General features: G+C 37.4%; 1 protein-coding gene across 1 annotated transcript in view; it reads left to right on the forward strand.

Annotated features, from left to right (window-relative positions):
• Positions 1 to 376: 376 nt before the first annotated feature.
• Positions 377 to 27,678, forward strand: part of LOC308662928 (contactin-3-like) — a gene marked incomplete at both ends in the record, with an annotated part of 174,773 nt that continues 147,471 nt past the window's right edge. The window contains one exon of the mRNA XM_081319074.1: positions 377 to 431. Within this exon, the coding sequence (XP_081175200.1) occupies positions 377 to 431 (55 nt within the window). The remainder of the gene's footprint in view (positions 432 to 27,678) is intronic.

A 27,678-nucleotide genomic window follows, 5' to 3' on the forward strand; every position in this document is an offset into this window, starting at 1 on the left:
CCGGCAGTTTGACACCCCTGTCCTAAAGCTTCCCAGATGTAACTCCCCAGATGGCAGAACCCCATAATATACCCACTCTATTGAGTATGGTGGGACTGGATGAAATTGGGATGAAAAAGTCCCTCCAATAATTCCTCCAACAATCCAATAATCTTATGTCATGTAGGGTTTTATAGTTAAATTTTAAGGACTTAACAGGGAACATTCTTCATCAATCTATAAATTTTGATAGTACATTTAATACACATTTTTAATTCTTTACTGTTTCTCTGGCAAATAAAATATTTTTGTATTCATGTTTTAACAGATTAAGGATTTTGTGTGGACAAATAAGTGTACATTTGAGGCTGGACAACAACTAACCTCACAGTCAGAGATGTTATTCCCATGGAAACAGATGTTTCTGCTTTTCTCTGTTGGCTGCTTTGGAGGTAAGGATATGTGCTAATAATGTTTCTGCCAGAGCTCCCGATTACCCGGTTTTTCTGCATTCTCCTTTCATAACTGCTATTAACACACATACCGTAATCCTTTCAAAATGTATGTCTGAAATATGACCCACAGGTGTTCTTTTTAAGTCTAACCCTATTTTATATTGAAACCCAAATTTTAAGAAAATATCCTTCGAAAACCCCTTCACTGATTTTAGTGAGGTTTGGAAGTCCAGGAATCTCTACTTTCATTTTTTTAAAATTGCACATGCATTTTAAGTACTCAAGCTTTTACTCATTTTAATCTCTGAAAAGCTGAGCAACTTTCAGATAGCTTGCCTTTTCACAATTACTAATATAGAATGATTATTCATCTGATAGAATAAGTTTTTAATATTGTACGTAAGTAGTTTAATATGAGAGTTCTAAATGGTCATTGCTGGTTTTTATATTTCCATATATGAAGATTGAGACATCTGCTGACAGCTTACTGTCAATCAAAATATGCACCTCATTCTCTTTTTCCCTTCGTTCCATTTTAAAATGTTTAACTATAGTTTTGTACTATTACTTATGTTATTCAGAACAGTTTATTGTAATTAAGTTTATTCTAACTTTATACTTTACCTCACAAAAATGTTATTAGAATGAACCAAGTGAAGGAATAATTTAAATAAATTCCCTATCAAAGCTGAAGAAAACTTCCTCTTGAGGCTAATTATCTTGTATATTTACCAGTAGGTTTTACACGTTCCAACCATGAGTTGTTCTTTCCTGTCATGTTTTTTTATCCCAAAAGAAGGACAAAAGCTCTGATAGCAATTTTGAGTATCTTGAAAGTCCTGAAGTTTTTGGAGATCAAACTATAAGAGCAAAACTGAAAAGCAGACTGTTTAAAAGCTGGAAGACATGATGGTAATGCAGCTCTGATTTTTAAAAATATATTCTTGATATACTGCAATTTGAGTACACACTAAAAGCAGTCGTTTGGGTCCTTCCAAATAAACAAAGCCATCTAATAGGATCTATATCTGAAATAGATCTTCCCTGTTGCAGTCCTGGCCCTCTTGAATAGCATCCCTTCAGAGATCCATATGACTGCCACTTTGAAGGTGTTCTGAAAGTCTTTGAAAACTATGCACCTTGTCCAAGGCTTAGGCAGAGAGGCGAGAGTGATTGTTGAACCCCAGTTGTTGTTTTGAGGAGAAGTGGGGGTTTCACTGATGGTCTTTCTCTTTTGCCTTACTAAGTCACCCAGAGTCACATGGCTTCAGGAAAATTCTAAATTTAATAGCATAAATAAAATGTCTTTCTGTCTCCACCCATAATAGATATAATGTCATAAGTCTGTTTTTGAAGCTCTTTTAAAAATTAACAAACTTGGTTTAATGACTATGTTGTCAAGACTTTCACCTATATTCTACTTTACTGGCATCTTGACAAAGAAAAGGGAGGAGGTGGGATGGAATGCAAGGTTGGGGGGAATTGCAGCTGAGCATTGTTGGTTCCTGTGGGACAGTGCTTCAAACCAAAGACACTTTGAGCTGGTGGATTAGCGTGGCTCGCTTATTCCCATAACTCTAGGGACAGAAGTGATTGGTAGATGTAATGGACTGTGGCTGGCCTATAGGGAAAGGGGGAATTAACTATACTAGCTTTGGCATAGGAAACCCAGAGCTGGTTTTACTTTGTCTATGCCAATATGGTTTATTCAGTAAAGTTTATACTCTTGGTAAAATGATGTCCCAGGAGTTTCTTTTTTAGGGGGGGGATCCACCAACTGGACAGTTGATATACTGTATTGAATGTTTCTGTGATGAAGACATTTCTTATGAAGTACTCAAATGAAGAAACAAACATGTTTATAGATAATAGTAGAAAACTGATAATAGTCTTTATGCCAAATCTTAGCTGATATCATAAAACAACAGTATGTAATTCTGTAAAAATATGTTAAAATATATTCTGGCTATCTTAAAAGAATAATCTGCTTGAGGTCTTTATGTCATTTAAAAGATTAAACATTATAGTAGATTTTGCATCTTCTATTTTTTAGATGCTTCCTCTATCTAAAAAGGAATGGAAAGCCTGATACAGTTGAATGTTATATCGTTAAACATCCATACAGCAGGTATATTATTGCATCATAGCCATTGACAGAGCATTCTGTATTGACTAGGAATGTTCCAGAAATCGAGGCAAGGCAAAAGTGAATACCATTTGAAAGATGTTCTCCTTGTGCTTTTTCCATCTTACTGCTTGTAACTCTCCATATTTTATGGGTTAGGACAGGACTTTTCAACCTTTTCACCCATTGTACCACTTTTAGGATATGGCAACATCCGAGTACCACCAGTTGCCTAGCAAGGTGTCAAAAACTTGATGACCTAAAAAAAAAGGAAAAATGTGATGAAGTCCAGGTAGTCCTCGACTTACAACAGTTTGCTTAGTGACTGTTTGAAGTTACAATGTCACTGAAAAAGTGCCCCCCAAGCCACAGCCAAGCAAGACACCTGCCTGCCTGCCTGGCGGTGCTCTTCCTCCTATCCAAGGTTTACATTGTTGTGAGCATTTCTGTTGAAGATTGGCAGCGGCGGTGGGGTGGGGTGGGGTGTTTGGTTTTTATTCTCCATATCTGCTGGTGGTTGAGCAGGTTTTGGTTATTTCACATGACCCTGGGACACTGTGATCGTCATAAATATGAATCAGACGCTGATCCTGGCTTTTCCACTAAGCCCTGACAGCCCTGCAGCTCCAGCCATCCTCACTCAGGCTTGTGTGGTGCTGCCACCAATTCAGCTCATTCCAGTCCACTACCACTTTTCTAGGATGGTTTTTCACTTCTGAATTCTGAATGGTTGAACTCCTAAAGGTATGTTGTCTTGAAATAAACAAAGATTGAAAAATCCACATGTACTATGGAGATGGTACAAAGATTGAATGGAGGCTTAGTTATTAATAGGATCCCAGAGTCAAAACAATTTAGTATGAAAACTAATTTGAAATTTTTATAATTTTAAATAGTGCCAATAATATAGATATCTTGTGATTTAGGGTACTAATCGTATAGAACACAAACTTACTGTATTTTCCGGCGTATAAGACAACTGGGCGTATAAGACGACCCCCTACATTTCCTGTTAAATTATAGGGTTTGGGCTATACTCGCCGTATAAGACTACCCCTCTTCCAACGCACACCAAATAAAAATTAAAAAACATCAGATTTGATTTTAATATGGTAATTTTCATTCAAATGCTTATGACATGCAGATACTTAGTAGGAAAACTGTCACTTATAAACATAAGGCTGTTTGTCATCAAACATGTAAACATAAACAGTGCAAGTGGATTAAACATAATAATAATAATAATAATAATAATAATAATAATAATAATAATAATAATAATAATAATAATAATAATAATAATAATAATAATAATAATAATAAGAAGAAGAAGAAGAAGAAGAAGAAGAAGAAGAAGAAGAAGAAGATGAAGAAGTTGGAAGGGACCTTGGAGGTCATCTAGTCCAACCCCCTGCTAAGGCAGGAAACCCTATGCCATTTCAGACAAATGGCTGTCCAGTCTCTTCTTAAAAACTTCCAGTGTTGGAGCATTCACCACTTCTGGAGGCAGGTTGTTCCACTGGTTAATTGTTCTAACTGTCAGGAAGTTTCTCCTTAGTTCTAGGTTGCTTCTCTCCTTGACTAGTTTCCATCCGTTGCTTCTTGTCCTGCTTTCAGGTGCTTTGGAGAACAGCTTGGCTCCCTCTTCTTTGTGGCAGCCCCTGAGATATTGGATCACTGCTATCATGTCACCCCTCACCCTTCTCTTCATTAAACTACACATACCCAATTCCAGCAACCGTTTCCTATTTTCCTAATTCACTTTTTCACTTTTCCTAATTCACTCTAAAGCTTTCCCTGCGCAGAGCCTTATGTAACCCCAGCTGCCTGCAATTAGTGCAGGTTCTCATCCCACCAGGCTCAAGGTTGAGTCAGCCTTCCATCTTTCCGAGGTAGGTAAAATGAGGACTCAGATTGTTGGGGGCAATAAGCTGACTTTGTAATAATGCTGTTTGTGGGGGTGTGTGTGTGTGTGAAAGCTCTAATAGGCAGGCATATACATAGAATGAAGGCTATTGCTAAGCACATTGATTTGTGCTTTAAATTGTAAGCTGCCCTGAGTCTTCGGAGAAGGGTGGGATATAAATGGGATTTTAAAAAAAGACCAAATGGGAGATCCGCTCCAGGTTTTCCAGCCAGCCCGCCCAGTTCCTGAGTCAAATGTGTCCTTAGAGCTAAGCTGCTGCTCTGCTACGCATTCCCCACCTGCCTTTCAAGTTGCTCTTGCATTCCCCACCTGCCTACAGCTGCTCTTCAACTTTAGAAGGAAAGACGCCCAGACCCCAGCCTGTAAAAAAACACAGACTGCAGCTTCTACTCCAATTGGTCCTGCTTTCCCTGCGCAGACTAAATGGAAGATCCGCTCCAGGTTTTCCAGCCAGCCCTGTCCCTAAATTTTCAGCACCCGGCGTATAAGACGACCCCTGACTTTTGAGAAGATTTTCATGGGTTAAAAAGTAGTCTTATACGCCGGAATCTACGGTACTTGGTAGGACTTAGTAATACAGAAATTAAATTTTAAGAATTTCAGAAAAAGGTTGTGTGACTTTCTTAAATATTATAAGGTCTGTGAAAGTCTCGAATGACATGTACAAACCCACCTCGTGTTATGTGGCTTAGAACAGTGCCCCCCAATCTTTTGGGCACCAGGGACTGGTTCCGTGGAGAGAGGTTTTTCCATGGACTGGTGGGGGCATGGTTTCTCGTGCTGCCTGCATCTTGTAGATGGGGCTTCACTTGTTTGCACAGCCCAGTTTCTGGCATGCCATGACCCAGTGCCAGTCCATGGATTGTGGGCTTGGGACCCTTGAACTAGAAGATAAAAAAACAAACAAACTTCTAAATAAGTCAATTTTAAAGAATGTATAACTTTTAAATGAGGATGTGGATCCATATCTACCTTAATCCTGTTTAATGTTGTGTACATGCTGGGCTTATCAACCAAAAGGTCAGTAGTTTGAGGCCTAAATGCCACATGATGGGGTAAGCTCCTGTTCTTCCCCCAGCTCCTGCCAATCTAGCATTTGAAAGCATGCAAATGCAAATAGATAAATAGGTACCACTTTGGTAGGAAAATAACATGTTCTATGCACCTTGGCATATAGTCATGTCAGGCACATGACCACAGAAGCGTCTTTGGACAACACTACAGTAGCTCTCTTGGCTAGGTAGGAAACAGAGATAAGATAGGGTCGGACACAACTGGACAGGTGAAACCTTTGCCTTTACCTTACATGCACATACAGAGTTAGTGTGGTTATATAAAGTGTAGTAGAGTAAAATCATTAATAATAAATTCTCTTATTTTTTTTAGTATCTTTCTATAATTGTTTAACACTGAAAAGCTTTGCAAATAAAACATGAATAAGTTGTACTCTCTGATGAATAAAGACTCCAAAAATGGAACTAGGAGGTTAATAAATTAGCTATTTTACATACCATACCAGGCCTCATATTTAATAGATATTGTATCAGTGACTGAGATATTTTTTCTAAGCATATTGTATAAAACTGCCCCTTTTCCATAGCTTCTCAAATTATTGGTCAGGTATCAGAGTAGTAATCATGCTTCAGTGTTAGAGCTGAATTAAAACAAGACAAACAGATAAGACAATTGTGATTCCAATTGAAGAATAACTATAGGATTGAAAATTGAGTACAAAGCACAGTATGATTTAAGAGAGTGTTCTATATAGTTTTCATGTTTGACTATAAAACAACCATGTTAACTTTTTTATTATAACCACCTTGTATATTTTATTGATCCATCTCATATAATTTACTTGTTTTCTACTTCTTTAAAACCTATATAATAAGTTAAAGAGACATGGTCTAGCATATTTTGTAATCTGAAAGACATTGCAGAAAATTTCTCAAATGTTGCCAAACAAGCATAGGAATAAAACAGTAGATATGATTTACTGTATATAAAACACATTTACAATATTCTTGCCATTCAAGTATGGAGGATCATTAGTTATAATGAGAAGTAATCAAACTTTCTCCAAACCCTGCAATCTAAGCAGTTTTCTTTTTTGAAAGGTTGTCATTTTGGCATGATAATATGTTTAGACTATAAGTTTCTATTGGATATTAATCTTGTTTTTCATTAGGCACTCTTTTTTATGTAAATACAGGCAGTGTACGAAAGTCTCTCTTGTAATAAATCATATTTTAGTTTAGCAACAATGCACAAATTATTTATAATTATTTATAATATAAACTTTAACTTTTTAAAGTTAAAATCTACATATTCAAGTCATTCTTCTGGTTTATTATGTGTGTATCCCTTTTAACTATTAAAACATCAGCAACTTTCAACTTTATTGCTATCATTCTTGTACTCTTATCAACTTTAAATCCATATCCAAAACAGTCTGATTTTTATTTATATCCTCTTCTATCTCTTCTTTTAAGTCCATTTTTATTATATCAGTCTAAAGAAAAAATTCCGTGTACCTTGTTGTCAAATGTCCTTGAATTCTTCTGAGTTAAAATACTTTTCTCCATTCTGTAATCTTTAATTCTTTCTAGTTGCCTTTAGTTACCAACCTTCAAAGTTTCCTCTAATGATGTTTTTCTCCCATCCAGAACTTTTTTCCAGAAAAAAAATTCTTACACTTAGAGTCTTCATATATTTTAATAAGATTTTAAACAAACTATAGGAAGCATTCTTATAAGTATTTCAAAATATTACTTCCAGTCTATAGGTCTCTTAGTCCAGAGGTCACCAACCTTTTGGGCACCAGGAACCGGTTCCGTGGAGAGAGGTTTTTCCGCAGACGGAAGGGTGCATGGTTTTGTGTGCTGCCTGCATCTGGCAGATGGGGCTTTGCTTGTTTGTGCAGCTGGTTGCTGGCATGCCGTGGCCCGATACTGGTCCACGGATCAGGGGTTGGGGACCCCTGTCTTAGTCCATGTAAAAGCTTTCCAAAATCAACATTCTAATCACCCTTTTGCTGCATGTTTTGCTGCAGAAAAGCTTTTCTTTAATTTTTAAACTTACATAAACAACAAGCTGGCCTGGCCTGATGGGATGGGGTCGGGTTTTATAAATTGATCTTAACCTTTTAATCTGTATTAATTTATTACGGGCATTGCTGTTTAATTACTTTTTAATTTTTGTACCTTGTTTTTTATTATGTATTGCCCTGTTCACCGCCCTGAGTCCTTCGGGAGAAGGGCGGTATACAAATTAAATTAATTAATAAATAATAATAAATATATAAAGGTTATTTGACTGTAGGTTAAAGAAAAAATCCCCAGTGTAATGAAACTTGTCTGAAGAATCTTAATATCCAAGAAGCAATTTACAGGCCATTTCCAGTAAAGGTGATTCAGAGGGGAAATGGGCAAACTCAGCATCCTTTTAAAGGCTCCAAACAATAACCTGGAGGAAGATGAGCTCTAAAATCCACTGGAGACAGCAGCTTCACAGTCTCACTGCAGGGAGCATCTGAAAGGAGAACTCTGGGCAATCCCAAGTAATCCCCAAGTTCAGGGAGCTGATTCATTCATCAGCTTTACTTATGGCTGAAGTTGTTGTTTTCCCTAAAAGTGGGGTTGTTTCAGTCCACCATTTTTTCCCTGCAAGTGGAGGAAAACATGGTTATAGCTAACACACTTAAACATGTTACTGTCTTCATTTAACTTCTGTTTATGTTTATACTGGATTGTTAAGGGAAGATTTAACTACAACTTTCTGGCTCTAAGAATTTTACAGGACCCAATCTGAGTCGGTCATTGGGACCAGAAGTTTAGTCTTTCAAGTGCTGGAGCCCATCCTCAGGGAATTTCTCTCTCTCCAGGAAATTTTCTGAGGATGGGCTCTAGCATGAATCCAAAAGCTTGGAAGATTAAACCTCTGGTCTTGGTGACTGACTCAGATTGGGTCCTATAAATTCTTAGAGCCAGAAAGGAGTAGTTAAACCTTCCCTGCAACATTATCCTGAATCACCTATATTTACCTTCATTCCTAAGAATTTTATCCAGATATGTGAGCCACAATTTAGGTCATTGTCTTTTCCAAGAACCACTGTTTTAGTAGCATATTTTTGTAGTCAATATTTTATGGCTATTTTATCTACTTTATCATCATCATATGACAATAGCTCAAAGCTAAGAAATAAATTTGGATTGATTTATCTGATAATAATAAGCCCCTATTTTATTTAAAATTGTTTTTGTTTACTTTTGTGCTTTTAATGAATCTGCTCTTATAAAAAAATTACATAAAAGCTTGTAAATTCATTTCAGAGTCTGCTGTGCTGACCTTGGAATGTAATAATCTAAACTCTTGATTTTTTTAAAAAAAAAAATCTGTAATAATTACATAAACTTTGTAATTCATATTGACTTTTCCATCTAAGTAAAACTCATTAATATACTGAAAATCTGTATTTTGGTATTATGTCTGCATATGAAATCAGTATATATTCTTACATGTTTTAAAAGAAGTACTAACGTATTGTCATAATGTATAGTATTGGTTTAGTAATTGTGTGAAAGTGAGATTTGAAAGTTATATTATTTGAAGAGTTTGTGATAAGAGTCTGAACATTCTTTGCCATTTTTATGGTTAGAAGAGGCTCAGGTGCTACCAAAACTGTGGTACCAAAGAATGCCCACTAACAATATTATGCAGAACCAACTCAAGTGTGAAGCTGGCAACATTTCAGTAGCAAATTCTTTTTATTACTGGATTGATAAACATGCCAAAATAACAACCTTTATTTCTTCCAATATGGATCTCTCTTTGTATTTGCTCAGTATAACCATGCCTTGTAAAGTTACTTTATATTTATTCTGTATTACAGTCCCATGGTTAGTTAGGAAAAAAGAAGGCAAAACTTGTGTTCATCTCAATTTTTTAAACCAAGGTCATTAGAAAATATGGCTTGTTTTATTCTTTGTGTAGATGTATCATGTCATTGAACAAATATGTACAATCATTAGAAAAAGATACTGGTTAAAAAACAACTTCGACAACGATTTGGCACGTTCTTGGCCATGGTACAGAATTTCCTATTAAGTACTTTCAGTGTCTCATGAATGTAACTAATCAGATTTTTCTTTGTGTTAGAAATTATGGCGAACAAGAATCATAAAAAGTTAAAGTCTCCAAGTCAAGCCTAACTCCTAATGATTTAAGGAATCATTCCATTGTAAGTGTGCAACATTTAAAGTGTGTTGGTCTGACTATGCTTCTGACTTAGAAACATCTGGAACTTGAAAAAAAGCACTGTTTTAAATTCAGAAAAGATATTTTGATCTTGAAATGGGTGTACAATTTCTTTTGAATTCAAGGTAGTGTTTCAGAAAGAACTATTTCAGCATTGGGACATTTTACATACTCTTAATGTGCATATAGTTGTCATGGTAACAGTATGTATTTGATTTGCATTGCTAGTGTTCAGGATGATGTTTTGACTTCCCAATGTATCTTATGCAGTTATGCTCCCTCACCTATATATTGATCAAGTCAGTTCTGCTTAGGTTTTTGAAATCAGTTAAGGTTTATTAGGTGTAATCACCAACTTGTAACAAACTGCATACCATTTCCTAAAATCTGAGTAATATATATAGTAGGACCTACTATAGATTTGTTGAAAATAAGTTCAAGGCCTCCATAACTTTACTCAACAAAATTGTTTTGTTGTACTGTGTAGAAATGGACTATATAAAGTAGAGTTAGAAACATTTTGTATATACCGTAGGTGTTCTAGGAAACCTTCGTATCTCTGTATAAGAAATTCAGTAAATTATATCTTCTTCTTTTTTGATGAAAATAATACATTAGGACTTTGAGTTTTGTCATGTGATAATATCTTGGAAAAAAATCAATTTGTTATTTAGGCCTCTGTATGAAGTGAATTGTAAATGGTTTTATAAAGCTGTAGTGCTTGTAATACATTTATTAAATTTATATATTGCCTTTCTCACTATCTAGAATCATTCTGGGCAACTTACAATGCAATATTGTAATGTAATATACTGATTAAACTATACTTAGGGCCACACAATATGGATTTAATAATACTGTACTCAAAATATGGTTTTTGTAGCACTGTTGCATTGGCTAACTAATATGGGTTTTCTTGTATTTAAAATTTGCCTTTTTCAAATGAATTGCTTATAATTTGCCGTAAGACCTAACCGTCAAGAAAAGCCTCCTTTTTCGAAACTAGGACGGGAAGGAAAGCATTCAGTACATTGCATGTAAAAGTTTCATTTTCAGCTGTTCTTAAGCCTCCATGAACAAAGCAAATATTCAAGCCCAAATTTGGGAACCGCTGAGAATGTGTCTTTTCCATATCCATTCTGTTATTTTTTTTTCTTTTGCAAATGTTTCTTTTACTTTTATTCTGAATACAATGCTCTTTTCTCTGGCTATGGTCACATATTATTGTATGCTTTAATTCTTATGATATGACTGAACAGATGATTATTTAATTTAATTTTTTTTTAATTTTAATCCCATTTATATCCCGCCCTTCTCCGAAGACTCAGGGCGGCTTACAAGCTTAGCAGTAGCCTTCATTCTATGTATATGCCTGCTTATTAGGGCTTTCACACACACACCAAGCGGCATTGTTACAAAGTCAGCTTAATTGCCCCCAACAATCTGGGTCCTCATTTTACCTACCTCAGAAGGATGAAAGGCTGAGTCAACCTTGAGCCTGGTGGGATGTGAACCTGCACTAATTGCAGGCAGCTGGTTTTACTTAAGGAGGCATTAGCCCACTGCGCCACCAAGGCTCCTTTATTTGATTTTTGAATTTTGAATTTTGAATTTTTTTGTTATGCTAACTATAAAAGTAAATATAAGCCATTTTTTCAGGTTCCCCTTTTCATAGGGGGCCTAGAGTACTCTTTTAAAGGATCTTCCATCTGAGTTGCTTATTGGAAAAAGTAAGCCGAGGCAGATCTAAGGCCAGATTTGGCCATCACTAAGAGGTCATATGTAGTAGTTTTTTAAAAAACCATAAGAATAATTAAGAGGTAATAATAAAAAAGACATCATTGGTAACACACACTATTAGTTAATAATATATGTAACTTGCTGATTTAAATATTGAAAAAAAGTTAATGGAAGAAAAATATTTAGCAACAGGGCTTGATCTCTAGCATGGAAATCATGTATAAAATATCAGCAGAAATGCCTAATTTATAAAACTTATTTACTTCACAATTATATTACAGTGTTATGTTGTTGAATAATGTCACGAACACATATTTCTAATTTTCTGGGTATAAACAAAAACAGACAACTTTATTTTTAATCTCTTTCTACAACCAAACTGGCATTCTAAGACATATACTGTATATTTATTTATTTTAATTCCATTTATATCCCGCCCTTCTCTGAAGAGTCAGGGCGGCTTACAAGCTTAGCCGTAGCCTTCATTCTATGTATATGCCTTAGATAAACCATATAAATTACTGACTCTATAGTTATGCTAATGATAACTATTAATTTATCACTTTTAATCTGATTAGCCTCCATATGAAATGTTCAATTTACATGGAGTAATGAAATGTCAAAAGAATGAAGCACAATTATTTTAGGTACAAGATATTTAATTTGAAATATATCACTTGTACATGATAATATTAGTTAATACTTCTTGCATGTTATTGTTACAAATTATTTTGACAAAAACATTCTAGGCCAGGGCTTTTCAAACTTTTAACCCATTGTACCACTTTTAGGATATGGCAGCATCTGAGTACCACCAGTCGCCTAGCAAGGTTTCCAAAACTTGATGACCAAAAAAAAAAGAAGGAAAAAAGTGATGAAGTACAGGTAGTCCTCGACTTACAACAGTTCGCTTAGTGACTGTTTGAAGTTACAATGGCACTGAAAAAAGTGCCCCACAAGCCACAGCCAAACAAGACACCTGCCCGCCCGCCCGGCAGTGCTCTTTCTCCTGTCTGAGGTTTTCATTGTTGTGAGCATTTCTGTTGAAGATTGGCAGTGGGGGTAGGGTGGGGGTTGTTTGGTTTTTATTCCCCCCCTCTGCTGAGTGGTTGCAGCAGGTTTTGGTCACTTCACATGACCCTGGGACACTGTGACCGTCATAAATATGAATCAGTTGCCAAGCATCTGAATGTAAATCACAAGACCCTGGAGATGCTTCAACATTCCAGCTGATTGGCGCTTCTTCTGGGCTCAGCAGACGTGCCGGGATCAGTGCCGAGCTCCAGCTGGAGCCTGGTCCTGATCCTGACACTTCCACTGAGCCCTGACAGCCCTCCAGTTCCAGCCGTCTCTCGCTCAGGCTTGTGCGGTGCTGCCGCTGGTTCAGCTCCTTCCCCTCCCCAGCTACCACTTTTCTAGGATGGTCGTGTATCACCTGCCAGGTGCCAATGTACCACAGGTGGTACCCCTACCACTAGTTGAAAAGCCCTGTTCTAGGCTGTGTATCAGCCACAGTAATATTAAAGTGTATTTCATTCTTTTTTAAAAGAGGAATAATTGTTAAATTCTTGGTTATGTTGCCTTTAGCAACACTTTGGCCTTTTTCAATAAACTGTCACTATTTTGTGAGTGGTTTTTTAATTTTTTTATTTCTGAAAACATTTATATAGCTTCCCATCTTATAACCAACCCTGGCTGACTCCCAAACAACTGTGACCCCTAAATAAAAAAACGCTTTGTTACATAAGAAATGCAGTTAACTATTATTGATGCTATGAACATTTATGAATTTCATTTCATCATTTAAATTTTACAAATCAGCTATCTAATGCAACTATGTCATTTATGACACCTTCAGATAGCATACATAGGATTTTGAATATATATATTTGTATATGTATGTATATATGTATATATGTAAATATGTAAACATGTATTACTGTAACTATAGAGAAAAGAGAAGATGTCCAAAATCTAGGAAGATTCACGATAAGACCATGAGATTATGGCCATTATTTAAAAACTGTAAGATGGCTTCTGGTGCACTTTCCAGATTTCAGTTGTTATAAAGCTTTTGCCTAAACTTTTGTGAAAGAAACATTTACACATGAGAACATAGGCTTTACTTCCACAGGTCATTTGCATTAATGGGTGCTTCTATACAGTATTTTTCTTTAGCAAGCGTGTTAGAAAAGGGTTGGAAGTATTTATTTGTATTCAGAACTTTGTCTTGTGAAATCCCTATCCCATGTTTGCCTTTTGAAGTCTGTTCTCATGCACAGAAATGCATGGACCATGATTTCTCTATGCCTCCAACAAAGGAGCTCTATGCTCTCTTTTTGCAAGAAAACTGTGAGACTATCGTGTGACCTCTCTATCTTTTTATACATTCCTAGGGCTAAATATAAATTGATCTCTGAGCTCAATGCCTCTTTGAGCCCAAAGAAATATATTAAGGCAGTAGGATCCAGAGCCAGAACTGAGTGGCCAAGGCAGAACTGATAGATTACATCTATCTCCAAACAATTATTCCCATTCAGTCAGCCCTTTGAGGCAGGTTAGGTCAAGAAAAGACAAGGCAGATTTTTTTTTAAAAAAGGTCTTATTTGTTATTAGAATAAAAGAACTTTGAAAGCTTATCAGATTATATTGTACTTACTGGCTGATGAAGATTTGACAAATCCTATTGAAGTACATCTGAAGTTATACTGGCAGTGCCAATACTGTGTGGTGATTACCTTAGTGTTCATGGTTAAGACTTGGATAAAGTGAACAGAAATTGATGATGGCTAAATGAATTAATAGTTCTGTTTGATAGTTCTCTCTCTCCTTTCTCTCTCTCTCTCTCTCTCTCTCTCTCTCTCTCTCTCTCTGGTGTATATATTTGTGAATGTATGTATAAATCCCTATGGGTGGCATGTGTCTTCATCAGTCATCTATTAGAAGCCTGGGAGTTTGAGAATTCTATACAGTATCTTACCTGTTCCAAGCACAGCAGTCTTCTGGACATAGAGCTCTGATGTTGTTCCTGGGATCTGTGGAGTCACAACCTCAAGTGCTCCTACCACCACTTGGACCACCTTGGCTTTTACTTTCTATAGCCTCTCTAATTCCTCTTACACACAAACTGTCAAGGTTCTGACTGATGGTCCCAATGAAGTAAGCACAGCTGAGACATTCCAAACTCTAATGCAAAACTTTATCAAATCAAATCAACCTTTATTGTCAAAGTACAACATGTGTACAATGAGATTGGCAGAGCCTCCCTTCATGCACCCCACCACAACTCACAGTGACAACAAACCCACCATCTTGTTACACCATGTGAGCTACAACGTGCCGGCCCCGCAAGTCTATCATACAGGGAGTTATTTCCCATTCAGGAGCCTGACAGCCCATGGATGGAAACTGTTCTTCAGACTGTTGGTGCGGCTGGCTATACTTCTATATCTCCTACCCGATGGTAGGAGAGTAAAGAGGTACCGACCAGCTTGTGAGTACAGCATATTGGCACTGATGAATAGAAAACCAACACTGGCAAAATGGCATCAGAACAGTAAATTAAAAGAGTAGAGCCTCCCTTCCCCTCTGTTGGTTCAGGTCACACTCCCCAATTAAAAGTGTCAGACATTTGTTATGAGAAAAATCTTCACTTCCCAGACAAAAGGTTCTCCGAAGAACTTAGTTCCCAGGCTGGACCATTTACAGGTGCACTGAGCATTCCAAACATCCTCCCTCTCCCCTGTGTCTATAGGCAAGCTAAGAAACAATAATGGCTGAAGCAGAATAATGTTCTTTGATGCTTGACACAGACAGACAGACAGACACACACACACACACACACACACACAGACTCAATCATTCAAATATTAATAGCTTGTCAAATGGGAGTTGATTCCCTCCCTAAAGAGATGGAAAGTTTCTGACACCTGTTCATCATGGGTTAAATAAATACTTAGATTTTTTCTGTGATATAGATGACAAACTACAAGCCTGAAACATAGCTGTTTGGTTCTTCAAGTCCAGAACATCATATGCTTCTTTTTTATCTATTCAGCTGATTAGGCCTCCCTGCAGATACTAAACCTTGACTCATGGTATCAGACTTTAACCAGCAAGAAAAACTGGAATCAGTTAGATAGCTCAGAAGAATCCAAGAACTTCTAATTTTTTAATAATGGAAAGTTAGAAGCCGTAGGAAACAAATTCCAAGGACTGTTGTTTCCAAAATCAAATCCTATATATAGAATCAAGATTTAGCCTCTTTTTTACTTTTTCTTTCTGTGCCTGGCCTATGAAATGGGCTATGCAAATACATGTTTTGAGTAGAAGATTCAGGTTCCACCTGTCTCTTATTTTGACAACTGTCAAGTCCGCTATTATGTTCTGAGAATGTTCACAAACATGATTTTGTTTTAAAATCCAGTATGTTCTCATCTTGGAATTTTAGTGGCATTTTAAAAAAATGTGTATGTGATTCACTCCTTTGAACTTATTTTAATGTTCCTGTCATGTGCTGGAATATGTATAACAGTTTTAAGCAACTGAATAATTTACTCAGACATGGAGTGTAAACTGGGTTTGAGGGCATTCTCTTCTTGTTGATAGTGATAATTAATGAGTTAATTATTAGAACAATATATTTTACATAAATATTTGTGTAACCTTTAACTTAAGCTTTAAAATCAATGCTAATTTTTCAGTACTTACTTCTAGTGAAATTATGTCCTTTTGTCAAGGGAAAAAAGACTTAAGTGGTAATTTTAAAGGTAGGAATAAGTAGAGGTGGTTATATGACTGCACTTAGAATTTCCCCTAAATGTGTTCTGGCTGATGATTGCAAAATTGTAGTAGAAGAGCAGTTCCCAAATAAATAAAAGATGATTAGTCTGTCCATATGTTGTGAGTTTAAGGAATTTCCATTGTGTCTTCTGATTGCTTGTTGGTATTCATGGATGTCCTTCTGTCCTTCTGCCTTCTTTCCTACATATTGGTTGTCACTGTTCTTACACTGTAAGTGGTAGAATGACTTCTGTTTTTTTTTCCCTAGGGTTACTGGGTCGTTTGGTTTATATAAGATGTTTGGGGGGCACTTTAGTTCTGTTGGCTGTGGACTGTCAGGTCTGCGGCATGCCAGAAACTGGGACATGCAAACAAGTGAAACCCCATCCATGAGATGCAGGCAGCATGCGAAACCATGCCCCCCTGCAATCCATGGAAAAACCTCTTTCCACGGAACTGGTCCCTGGTGTCCAAAAGGTTAGGGGTTGCTGCTTTAGTTGTTTGTGTACTATGGTGATACAATGCGATTGTAATAGTCTATTGGTGGTTTTTGAGATGTTTGTGATATATGCAGTGTTTTTTTTTTGTAAAAGAAAAAAGGTGCCAGAACTCACACACATCATACAACCCGCCTTGCCTATCCTACAAGGTTCCATCCAAAAAAGGTGCCGGAACTCCATTCTGAGCGTTCAATGAGAAAAAAAGCCCTAGATATATGGCAGTGTTATCCTTTTCATAGCTTGTATTGGTTGTGCTGCTTGTATTGAGTTGTGTGATCAGGCACTTTTTGATAAAGTTGTATGTTGGAATATGTTTTGTAGACAAGTCTGTTTCTTTTTTGTGATGTTCTGGATTGCTGCAGGTGCTTTTTTTAGTTATTGGAATAATGTTGTACATAGCTCCTCTTACTTCAGGTTAGGTTGTTATTTAGTGTGGGTTGTTTTTCAATATACTTGTGTTTTTAATTTGCCATCATTTGTGCTGCTGCTGAGGATATCCAGGAAAGGTAGTGTGTTTTCTTCTTTTCCTTTTGAATTTTATTTCTTTGAAGTTGTTGATTGTTTCACATGTCTTCTGCAGCTGTTCCTTTCTACTATGATGAAGGTGTCTCCTACATTCTGGTTTGATACTTGGGTTTGTATGTGTGAAAGTGTAGTTTTTAGGCATTTTATTATTTTCTTTGCTATGAGTTCTGACAGTGATGATCCCATGGGTATTCCTCTAATTTGTTGGTATATTTGTCCATCGAAATGAAAGTAGGTAGTGAGGCAAAGGTTGGTGAAACCCTTGATTCTGCATATTTAGACCTTAGTGTATTTGGCTAGATCAGATACATTACAGAATACTGTTGCCATGGATTATTTCACTAGTTCTGAAACTATGGATGCAAAAAGTTCTGTGACATCGAATGATACCCTGATTTTATCTTCTTATATTTTTTCAAATATCTAAAAGTAGAAGCAAGATCCTGTGGAAAGGAGATTTGACCTAAGAAATCATTTTATAATTATTTTATTCTCTCCAACCCCTGAGAACACTCTGTTACAAAATCAGTGTTTTATATTCTGAATTTCTCCAAATGGTTGTAGGAAAATATTTTAATAGAAATATTTCAATCTGAGTGGAAAGTATTGGGTTTGCATGATGTTGTTTTTTACAATTTTTTATGAAATTTGTGCCATGGATAAAATTTATCCTGCATTTTTCTCCAAGCTTTCATTTCTTATAAAGGAAGAAATACTGCTTTTAAAAAATAAGAATTACAGGTAAAGATTTATGGATGGACATTAATGTTGTTGTACTTGTTTATTTACAGTGACCAATAAATGTATGTGAATATGCAAATTTTTATTATAGACTTATTTAATATTTCCAGATATCCAGCTAGATATCTGTTGATACTTGTCTAGCTTTAGAAATAATGGTTTTATATAGTATGTATATATGCAGGTGTGTGTGTGCGCGCGCGTGCGTCCGTGCGTGCATGCATCTGTCTGTTGGTCTGTCTTTCTGTTTATCTGAATGGAAGACCTCAAATGCTGATACTGAACTAATTCAGCATGCAAACTGATAGGGAAACCTGTTCTGGGTGATAATTCCTTTAAATTACATATAACCTAGCCATTGCTGGGATTAGTCAGTTACAGTTTAATACGTGTTGAGAAAACAAAATAAAGAAAGAGTACAGAGAAGAGCAACAAAGATGATTAGGGGACTGGAGACTAAAACATATAAGGAACGGCTGCTGGAATTGAGTATGTGTAGTTTAATGAAGAGAAGGACAAGGGGTGACATGATAGCAGTGTTCCAATATCTCAGGGGCTGCCACAAAGAGGAGGGACTCAAGCTATTCTACAAAGCGCCCAAAGGCAGGACAAAAAGCAATGGATGGAAACTAATCAAGGAGAGAAGCAACCTAGAACTAAAAAGAAACTTCCTGATGGTTAGAACAATTAATCAGTGGAACAACCTGCCTCCAGAAGCTTTGAATGCTCCAACACTGGAAGTTTTTAAGAAGAGACTGGCCAGCCATTTGTCCGAAATGGTATAGGATTTCCTGCCTGAGCAGGGGGTTGGATTAGATGACCTCCAAGGTCCCTTCCAACTTTACTATTATGATTATGATTTTGTAAGCATACCCACAATACATTCTTAATATGCCAAATGTGCCAAGCATCCAAGATCAGGGGCAATATATACTGTACCATCTACAAGATCAAGAACCTAATTTCTGATTGCTATTAAGATAGTTACTTAAATTATATTAGTGAATGTGTATTTTATATTAAAACTCAGAGCACCTTTGGCATTTTACAAGTATTGCACCATTTTGTATTTGCCCCTGGATCTGAAGCAGCTAAGAATAATTGTCTGATGCTCTTCTTAAGAAGCAGAAAAAGTGTTGTGTAGTTCTGACATTGTGTGGTAGAAAAAAATAATAATTGCCTGACACATTTGCTTTCTGTGAATAACACCGGTTTTCTTTTTTAAGAGTTGTAAAAAAGTTTAATTCAAAATTTATGAGTATCTGGAAGATAGATTAAAGGTACAACAACAGACATCAGACCAATCAATCCCTCCATGAAGAATAAGATCCTGAAAACAGAAGACGTTCTTCCCGAACTGATTGTTTACCAGTTGTCCTGGTATGTTTAATAAAAAAATGGATTTTTGGCTCACACAATTAGTTGTTGTTATCACAATATTTTTGGTCTGGTTTTCAGCTGAGATGGGTGGGAAAACTTGTGATCTATTTTATCAGACCTAACACAGATGCCAGTCTAATGATTTCATAGATTAGACTGGAGAGAATGGGGTGGGAGGCGATGAAAACAGAGGGAAGAATGCTGAGGCCTCAAACTGAGCATTTGTGCTGAAAGCCAGTTATTTGGAAATGCTGAAAGTTTGGTAGCTGAGAGTTGAGCCAGAAGGATAGCCAGACAAAGGATGTCACAATTTTTGCAGAGCAAGAAAATGGAGATGATGATGATGATGATGATGATGATGATGATGATGATGATTATATAATGTACCAAATGAAGAATAATTTGTTCTGGCATATTATAGCAAATGGGATAATATTGCCAAGATTTCAGTACAAAATGTTTTTCTTTCTGGAGAATAAAAGTTCTGGTAAAAAAAATCATTAGGATAAATAGAGAACATTAACTTTTACTGCTAAAGATACTAGAAATCTGTAAGGGAGATAATAATACTAGATGGAGTGAGAATCTTTACTGGGAGTGAGGGAAAATGTTTAAAAGGCTTACTGTGTAATTAGCAGAAAGAGACTAGCAGAGAAAAATCACAATAGGCAGCAGTTCTTTGTAGTTTTCACCAAACAAAGCAGCATTTGTTATACAACTATTCAACACTTCCATCAACACCCCTACATGGAGTTAATTTATTGGCAAACCTGTAAATGAAAGTCTTCTGACAGTAAATGCTATCTTGCTGCATAGCTCAAATCACTGCAGTGCAGCATCTCTGAGGATAACAATGTCTGGGGGGAAAAATCTTCCTATATTCCACTTCTTAAGGAAATTATCTTTAAAAAAATCAAGAAATTCTTTAAAAGACAATGGTTTGCAATTATCCTTTGCATAAATATTGTCATTACAGCCAATAAAATCTGTTTCCAATCTTCATCACTCTGTTTGGGGCATCATAGGAAAATTATAAACATTGTGAAATAAATAAGTCAGCAGAGTAGCATCCTGTTTCCAATATCTGCTCCTCCATCTAAAGCTTCTGATAGGATTTGTTGATTATGTGTCATCAAGCCAGGGGGAACTCTTAGCAACCAGATAAGTAGACCTTTTTCAAGATGATATGTCCTCAATTGAGCCTTTCAGTTTTTCCAGTGGCAAAACTGGAAAGGGTAATGTATCCATCCACCTTACTGATGCCCATCCTCTTCTTTTTAGTTCCACCCTTCTCAGCATTATATACAGTGGTACCCTGGTAGTAAACTGCTTTGAAACTCATCAAATTTGGTACTCGACACATTTAGACATAAAAATGCTGTCCTGGTACTCATTGTTTGTTTGGTACACAACATTCAAGTAAAACCTGTCACTGTTGGCTGCATTGTGACTCACTACAATACTCTTTATGGGGAAAATTGTTTGGTAATTTTTTTTGGGTACTCATTGCACCTCCAATTAATGATGAATACCGGGGTACCACTGTACTGTACTTTTTTTTAAAGAGTTAGTCTTCACAAACCCTGGTTTGTAAAGCTGTGACCCACTTGATGAAATAAATACATTAAATTAGGGAAAGCATGCAGTTTCTGAATTCTTTCCAATATTTTTATCAGCATGAATAGAATGGACCTTTGTGTCCTTGTGTACATGTAAATGTGTATTATTTGTGGTCTGTGTTGCACAGTTTGGACAGAAAGGTGTTGAGAATATCTAACTGCATGTACCAGAATGCATTGGGGAACATTATTCAGGAATATTTTCCTTCATAGTCCCTGATTGGATCTAGCATATTTTAAAACTTTATTTTCCTTGACCAGTTTCCACCACCTTGCCAAATTTTGTCCTGTTTTATGTTTGGGCAGTTATCTGCTAAAAGTCAGACAAAATATAAAGAGCCCAGAGACCATTTACATACAACCATTCATTGGGTTAAAAAGTTATAAAAAGTACTTTGTGGTAGGATGAAGGAGAAACTAATTATTCAAGCTGGAAAGTTTGATAAGCATGCAGTGCTATATGAAGAGATAGTGCATAAGCTTTAAAACTGCTCAATGAATTGAAGAAAATAGGGCTTTATATTCACCTAAGAACTTTTTCCATTTGTGGCATATTGAGGGAATGACAAAAAAGAATTGTAGTCCATTTCATTGTGTTATGGAATTTGAAACAAACTTGTTATTCAAGTTGAGACAGTATGTATGTAATTAGTATTGTTGACTGTTAGACACCACATAGATTTTCTTCAGGACAGTCTGTCCTTAACCTAGCCCCTCAGGTTTTCCTATAGTGTGCTGATCAGCTTTGTAACTGAATCCATCCAATTTACTTTTGGTCATGTTTTTCTCTTTTCTTCCACCTTTCCTAACTCTATAGACCAATCCAGAGAGCTAGGTCTTCACCTCATGTGTCAAAAGTATAATTTGAGCCTTAGATGAGAACTCTGGGTTGGTTTGTTTCATGTTCCAATTTGTTTCTTTTCTTAACTATCCATGGCATTCTCAGCAATCTTTTTCAACACTAGAGTTCAAAAATGACAATACTCTTTCTTCCTGCTTCTTTAAAGTCCAATTTTTGCTTCCCTAAAAATGTCACAGGGATCAGAATTGACTGCATGATATTCACCTTTGTAGATAAGAGATATGTCCCAGCACCTGATTTTTTTTCTCCAAGGCTTTGATTTTTTACTTTCCCAAGTACTACTTTCTAGTGTGTTTCTTAACTTTTGGTTCATTGACAATTGAAACAACCCTAAAAGGAAAAAAAAATCTATCCACCACATCAGTATATTCATTGCCACTTCTAAAAATAGTTGTTGCACCTGTTGTCATAAATTTGGTCTTGTTTGTATTTTAGTGTAGTGTAGTATAGTGACATTTTTCACTTTATTTACTACAGTTTGCAGATCATTTGCATTTTCAAGCCATTAGAATAGGGTCTTCAGGATGATGTAGGATATTTATATATTTTTTTCCAGTTTTGAAAGCATACTCAACTTTTCCAATACAACTTCCCTCAAAGATCTAGTATACAAATTGAATAAATAAATGGAGAGTATATGGCTTTGTCTCACCCATGAGCCAACCTGAAACTAATTTACCTTGACATATTCTGTCTGATCTCTATATAGGTTTCACATGCAGCAATAAGATATTCTGGGATTGCCACTTTTCTAAGTATATTCCACAGTCTGACATGATCAACACAATGGACAGTATTTATTTAATCAATAAATGAATATTGACTTCATTGTGATAGTCTTTAGCTTTTTCAATTATCCCATGGGCATCAATATACATTTCTCATGTTTCTCGATCTTTTCTAAAACCATGTTGAATGTCTGGCAGCTTCCTTTTTACATAAGACTCTTATCTGTTGCATTATTTTGCTACCGTAGTGTGTAAAAATAAGGGCATTGTACAATACAGGTAGTCCTTGACTAGTCCAGAGGAAAGAAGGTGACACGATAGCAGTATTCCAATATTTGAAAGGTTGCCACAAAGAGGAGGGGTCAACTTATTCACAAAAACACCTGTAAGCAGGACAAGAAACAATGGATGGAAACTAATCAAGGAGAGAAGCAACCTGGTACTAAGGAGAAACTTCCTAACAGTGAGGACAATTAACCAGTGGAACATCTTGCCGTCTGAAGTTGTAGGTGCTTCATCACTGGAGGTTTTTAAGAAAATACTGGATAGTTACTGGTCTGAAATGGTATAGGGTTTCCTGCTTGAGCAGGGATTGGACTAGAAGACCTCCAAGGTTCTTTCCAGCTCTATTCTGATTGGCTGTATTGGCTGACGTACGACCACGATTAAGCCAAAAATTTCTCTTGCTAAGCAAGACAGTTGTTAAGTGAGTTTTGCACCATTGGCACAGGTGTTAAGTTAGTAGCATGGTTGTTAAGTGAATCTGGCTTCCCCATTGACTGCTTGTCAGAAGGTCACAAAAGGTGATCACATAACCTCGGGACACTGCAACCATCATAAATACTTGCCACTTGCCAAGCATCCAAATTTTATCACATGACTGATCATAAGTGTGAAAAACAGACATAAATCACTTTTTTCAGTGCTTTTGTAACTTTGAAAGGTCACTAAATGAATCGTTGTAAGTCAAGGACAACCTGTAGTTTGCCCACATTATAGATACTCCTTCCACTCATGTACTGTTCCAATTGCCACAAGTGTCATTAGTTGTCTAAAAGTTAACCCAAATTCTTCTATAGGGGTATGTTCAGTGTCATCTGAAGAGCCCATCATCCATCAATAGATCACCAGACAATTTATATTGTCTGTCTATGAGGTTTTCTTGGTAACGTACAGGCGTATTTACCATTATATACCGGTATACCAATATACTATTCTTACTGAAATGATTACCAAAATACGTGCCTCCTTGCTTTAATGGGCAGCTGTCATGACCTTCACACCTTGGATTACTCTAGTAGAATCATGGTACTTGTGACATAGATATTTCTTAGGAACATCTTTTCCCATGGTGAGGACAGCAGGATTTCAGGGTAGGGGCATCAGTACAGTAGATTTTCTAACGAGTCAATTAGTTATGTATGGCAATCAAAACATCTCAGTTGATATTTGCTATTAAAGTTGGGCAGCTACAGTAAATTTGAATTACTAATAATAATCAAATATATTAAAATTACTGGATATTTATATTTCAGTGGATTTTACCTGATGTGGACACTAATCTTCACTTCTAAATATGCCAATCATGTTTCCTGAAAATTCAGTGGAAATTGGAAAATGAAGGAACAAAATTCAGGATGAGAAAATGGAAAGAAAAGAATGATGACATTCTTTTCTTGATGACAAATATTCAATGCTCAAGTTATAAAATGCTGCTCTTATAATAACACACAATTGGAGATGAACTCTGTTTCTTCTGAAGGAACTGCATTTTTATAATACAGAGGTAGGCAGTTTTAGTTACAAAGAACTGACTTTTTACATTACAGATTTCTGTGTCTTCTTTGTGGCTGAGCAATCAGTGTTGTGGCTGAGCAATCAGTGTTGTGGCTGAGCAATCAGTGTTGCATATTGCTTTGTTCTTGTCATTTCAACCATTGTTGGCTTGTTGTGAAAGGGTAAAGGATCATTACTTTTAACTGAAGATGATACAACTTTGAATTGTTTTGAGATCACTAAACATTCTAACAGAGTAAATGGTTATGTTTCCAGTACTGCAGACTTTTTTGTTTTCATTAATGTATATAGACTCTGATAGGCTTTAGATGATTTTGTAGGCCATTCTACCTTGAAGTTGTCAAGCATTGCTCCAACAGATCTGACAGGCTATGGCATCGGAGCTTGAAGGTACTGTTCTCCCTCGGCTCAAACCCCAGCACAATGCCTCTATCCCTGGAAAGAGCAGACGGACCGTGTCTCACACAGAAGTCCATCAGCTGCTCAAACCAAAAATAACAATACAGGTCCATCTGCAAGGGGTACCTTGCACGATGGAGCTGGACTCAGGCTCTGCAGTCTCAATACTCTCCTATGAGACATTTAAAAGAATTTGCGATCGGAGTAGGCAGAGGGTTCCCTTAAAGCCCACCAGTTTACAGCTGTCAGATTTTCAGCACACCCCTATTAAAATCAGGGGAAAAGCCACCGTGCATGTGGGGTTTAAGGACTTCCAGGGTCCCTTAGATATCTTGGTGACCGATGGGCAGAGAACTAGTTTAGTAGGGCTGGATTGGTTTGATGCCCTGGGTATTTGGTTGGGGGGAGTGAATAGCATCCAGAACAAATGTCTTGAATCCGTTTGTAATGAATTTGCAGATGTATTCTATGACAGACCGGGAAAGTACATGGGCCCTCCCATTAAATTCAAACTAAACCCGAACATTCCACCGGTTTGTATCAAGCCGCAAAGAGTCCCATTCGCTCTCAAACATAAGATTGAGAGCGAATTGGACAAACTGGTGGAACAGGGGGTGTTAGAACTGGTGAACGGGGGAGACTGGGAAACTCCAATTGTGACACTGTTAAAGGCAAATGGAGAAATTAGAATATGTGCTGATTATAAGGCCATGGTAAACCGAGCCTTAAATCCGCACGCTTACCCGGTTCCGTCGGTCCGGCAAGTCCTCGCCGCTGTCCAAGGTGGTGCTCTCTTTGCAAAACTTGATTTGGCACAAGCGTATCAGCAGCTGTCAGTTTCTAAGGAAGCGGCTGATGCTCAAACAATAGTGACACATAGAGGAGCTTTCCGAGTTAACCGGTTACAGTTCAGTATCTCAGTAGCTCCTGGTATTTTTCAAGAAGTTATGGAAAGGACTCTGAAGGGCATTCCCGGTGTATGTCCCTATTTTAACGATGTCCTCATCGCTGGGGAATCTGAAGAGATCTTGGCTGACAGGCTGCAAGCTGTTTTAAGCAGATTTCATGCTGCTGGGCTTAAACTTAAAAAAAAATAAGTGCAGCATTGGGGTGGCATCCACTGAGTTCTTAGGGTTCAGGATTGATGCCAAAGGTATTCACCCCACTGACTCTAAGGTAAAAGCATTTAAGGTGGCTCCAACCCCAACAAATAAGGCTGAATTGCAAGCTTTTCTGGGGTTACTTAACTTCTATCACACGTTTTTACCCCACAAAGCAGCAATTGCAGAACCTTTACACAGACTGCTAGATAAGAAAACTCATGGATCTGGACCAAGGTCCACGAACAGAGTTTTAGAAATCTCAAACAACTTTTATCTAGTGATTCAACCATCACACATTTTATAGAAAATAAGCCTATCTGCATCGTGTGTGATGCATCCCCTTATGGGGTGGGCGCTGTATTAAGTCATATAGAGGAAAATGGGGAGCAAAGGCCTATTGCATACTACTTCCGAACTCTGTCAAAAGCAGAAAGAAATTATGCACAAATTGACAAGGAAGCACTGACAATTGTGTCAGGAGTAAAAAAAATCCATGATTACCTTTATGGCAGGGAGTTCACCATTTTTACTGATCACAAACCATTGTTGGGGTTGTTCACAACTGACAAACAAACGCCACAAATTCTTTCCCCAAGAATGCTTAGGTGGTCCATTTTTCTATCCGCCTATGCTTGCAAACTAGTCCATAAACCGGGAAAGGACATGGGCCATGCAGATGCATTAAGCAGATTGCCAATGATGAGCAATGACCCTGACCCAGCACCGGCGGAGCAGATACTGCTCATCCAAGATTGCTGGATATTGCTGCTGGCACCACAGCAGACAAGGTACTGAGCAGGGTCATCACATGGGTAGCATCTGGGTGGCAGGACAGGAGTCCGGGTCTGGAATTCCAGGCATATTTTATGAGGAGGCATGAGTTGTCTTCCCATAAAGGATGTCTGTTGTGGGGTAGTAGAGTTATTATTCCAGAGAAATTGAGGGAAAGGGTCTTACAATTGTTACATGAGGGGCATCCTGGCATAGTAAGGATGAAGGCACTAGCTAGGAGCTACTTATGGTGGCCTGGCCTTGACAAAGCCATAGAGGAGCAGGTAGCAGGGTGCTACACATGTCAGCTACAGGCTCCCATTCATAAATGGGAAACAACTCACACCCCATGGTCTAGGTTACACATCGATTACGCTGGGCCCTTTCAGGGACAATTGTTCCTGGTAGTAGTGGACAGTCACTCTAAATGGCTAGAAGTAGTTCCAGTTGCTAGCATGACCCCTGCAAAGACAATTTAGGTGCTCCGGGGTCTTTTCGCCACTCATGGGTTGCCTGATGTCTTGGTCTCTGATAATGGCCCACAATTCACATCTGCTGATTTCCAGGCATTTACCAGAGCCAACTCGATTAGGCACCCATCGACTAACGGTTTGGCAGAACGAATGGTGAGGACAACCAAGGATGCATTGAGGTGCATCATCAGTGGAGATTGGCATCACCGGTTAGCTCAGTTTCTTTTGGCACAACATACCACACCATACACAGCTACGGGCAAGAGCCCTGCTGAGTTGCATTGGGGAAGGCGACTCATTACTAAGTTGGACAGACCACACCCAGACAAAGTGGCAGCTCAACAGGAGCAACCAGACACCATCAGAGAACTTCACATTGGTGAAAAGGTTTGGGCCCGGAACTATGGTCGAGGGCATACCTGGATTCAGGGGGTGGTAGTGGACAAAACGGGGCCTGTATCATACATTGTAGAGGTGGAGGAGGGTCACGAGGTGAGAAGACACATCGATCAGTTGAGG

Source organism: Vipera berus, assembly GCF_964194415.1.
Source record: "Vipera berus genome assembly, chromosome: 2".
In the NCBI taxonomy this organism is placed as follows: domain Eukaryota; kingdom Metazoa; phylum Chordata; class Lepidosauria; order Squamata; family Viperidae; genus Vipera; species Vipera berus.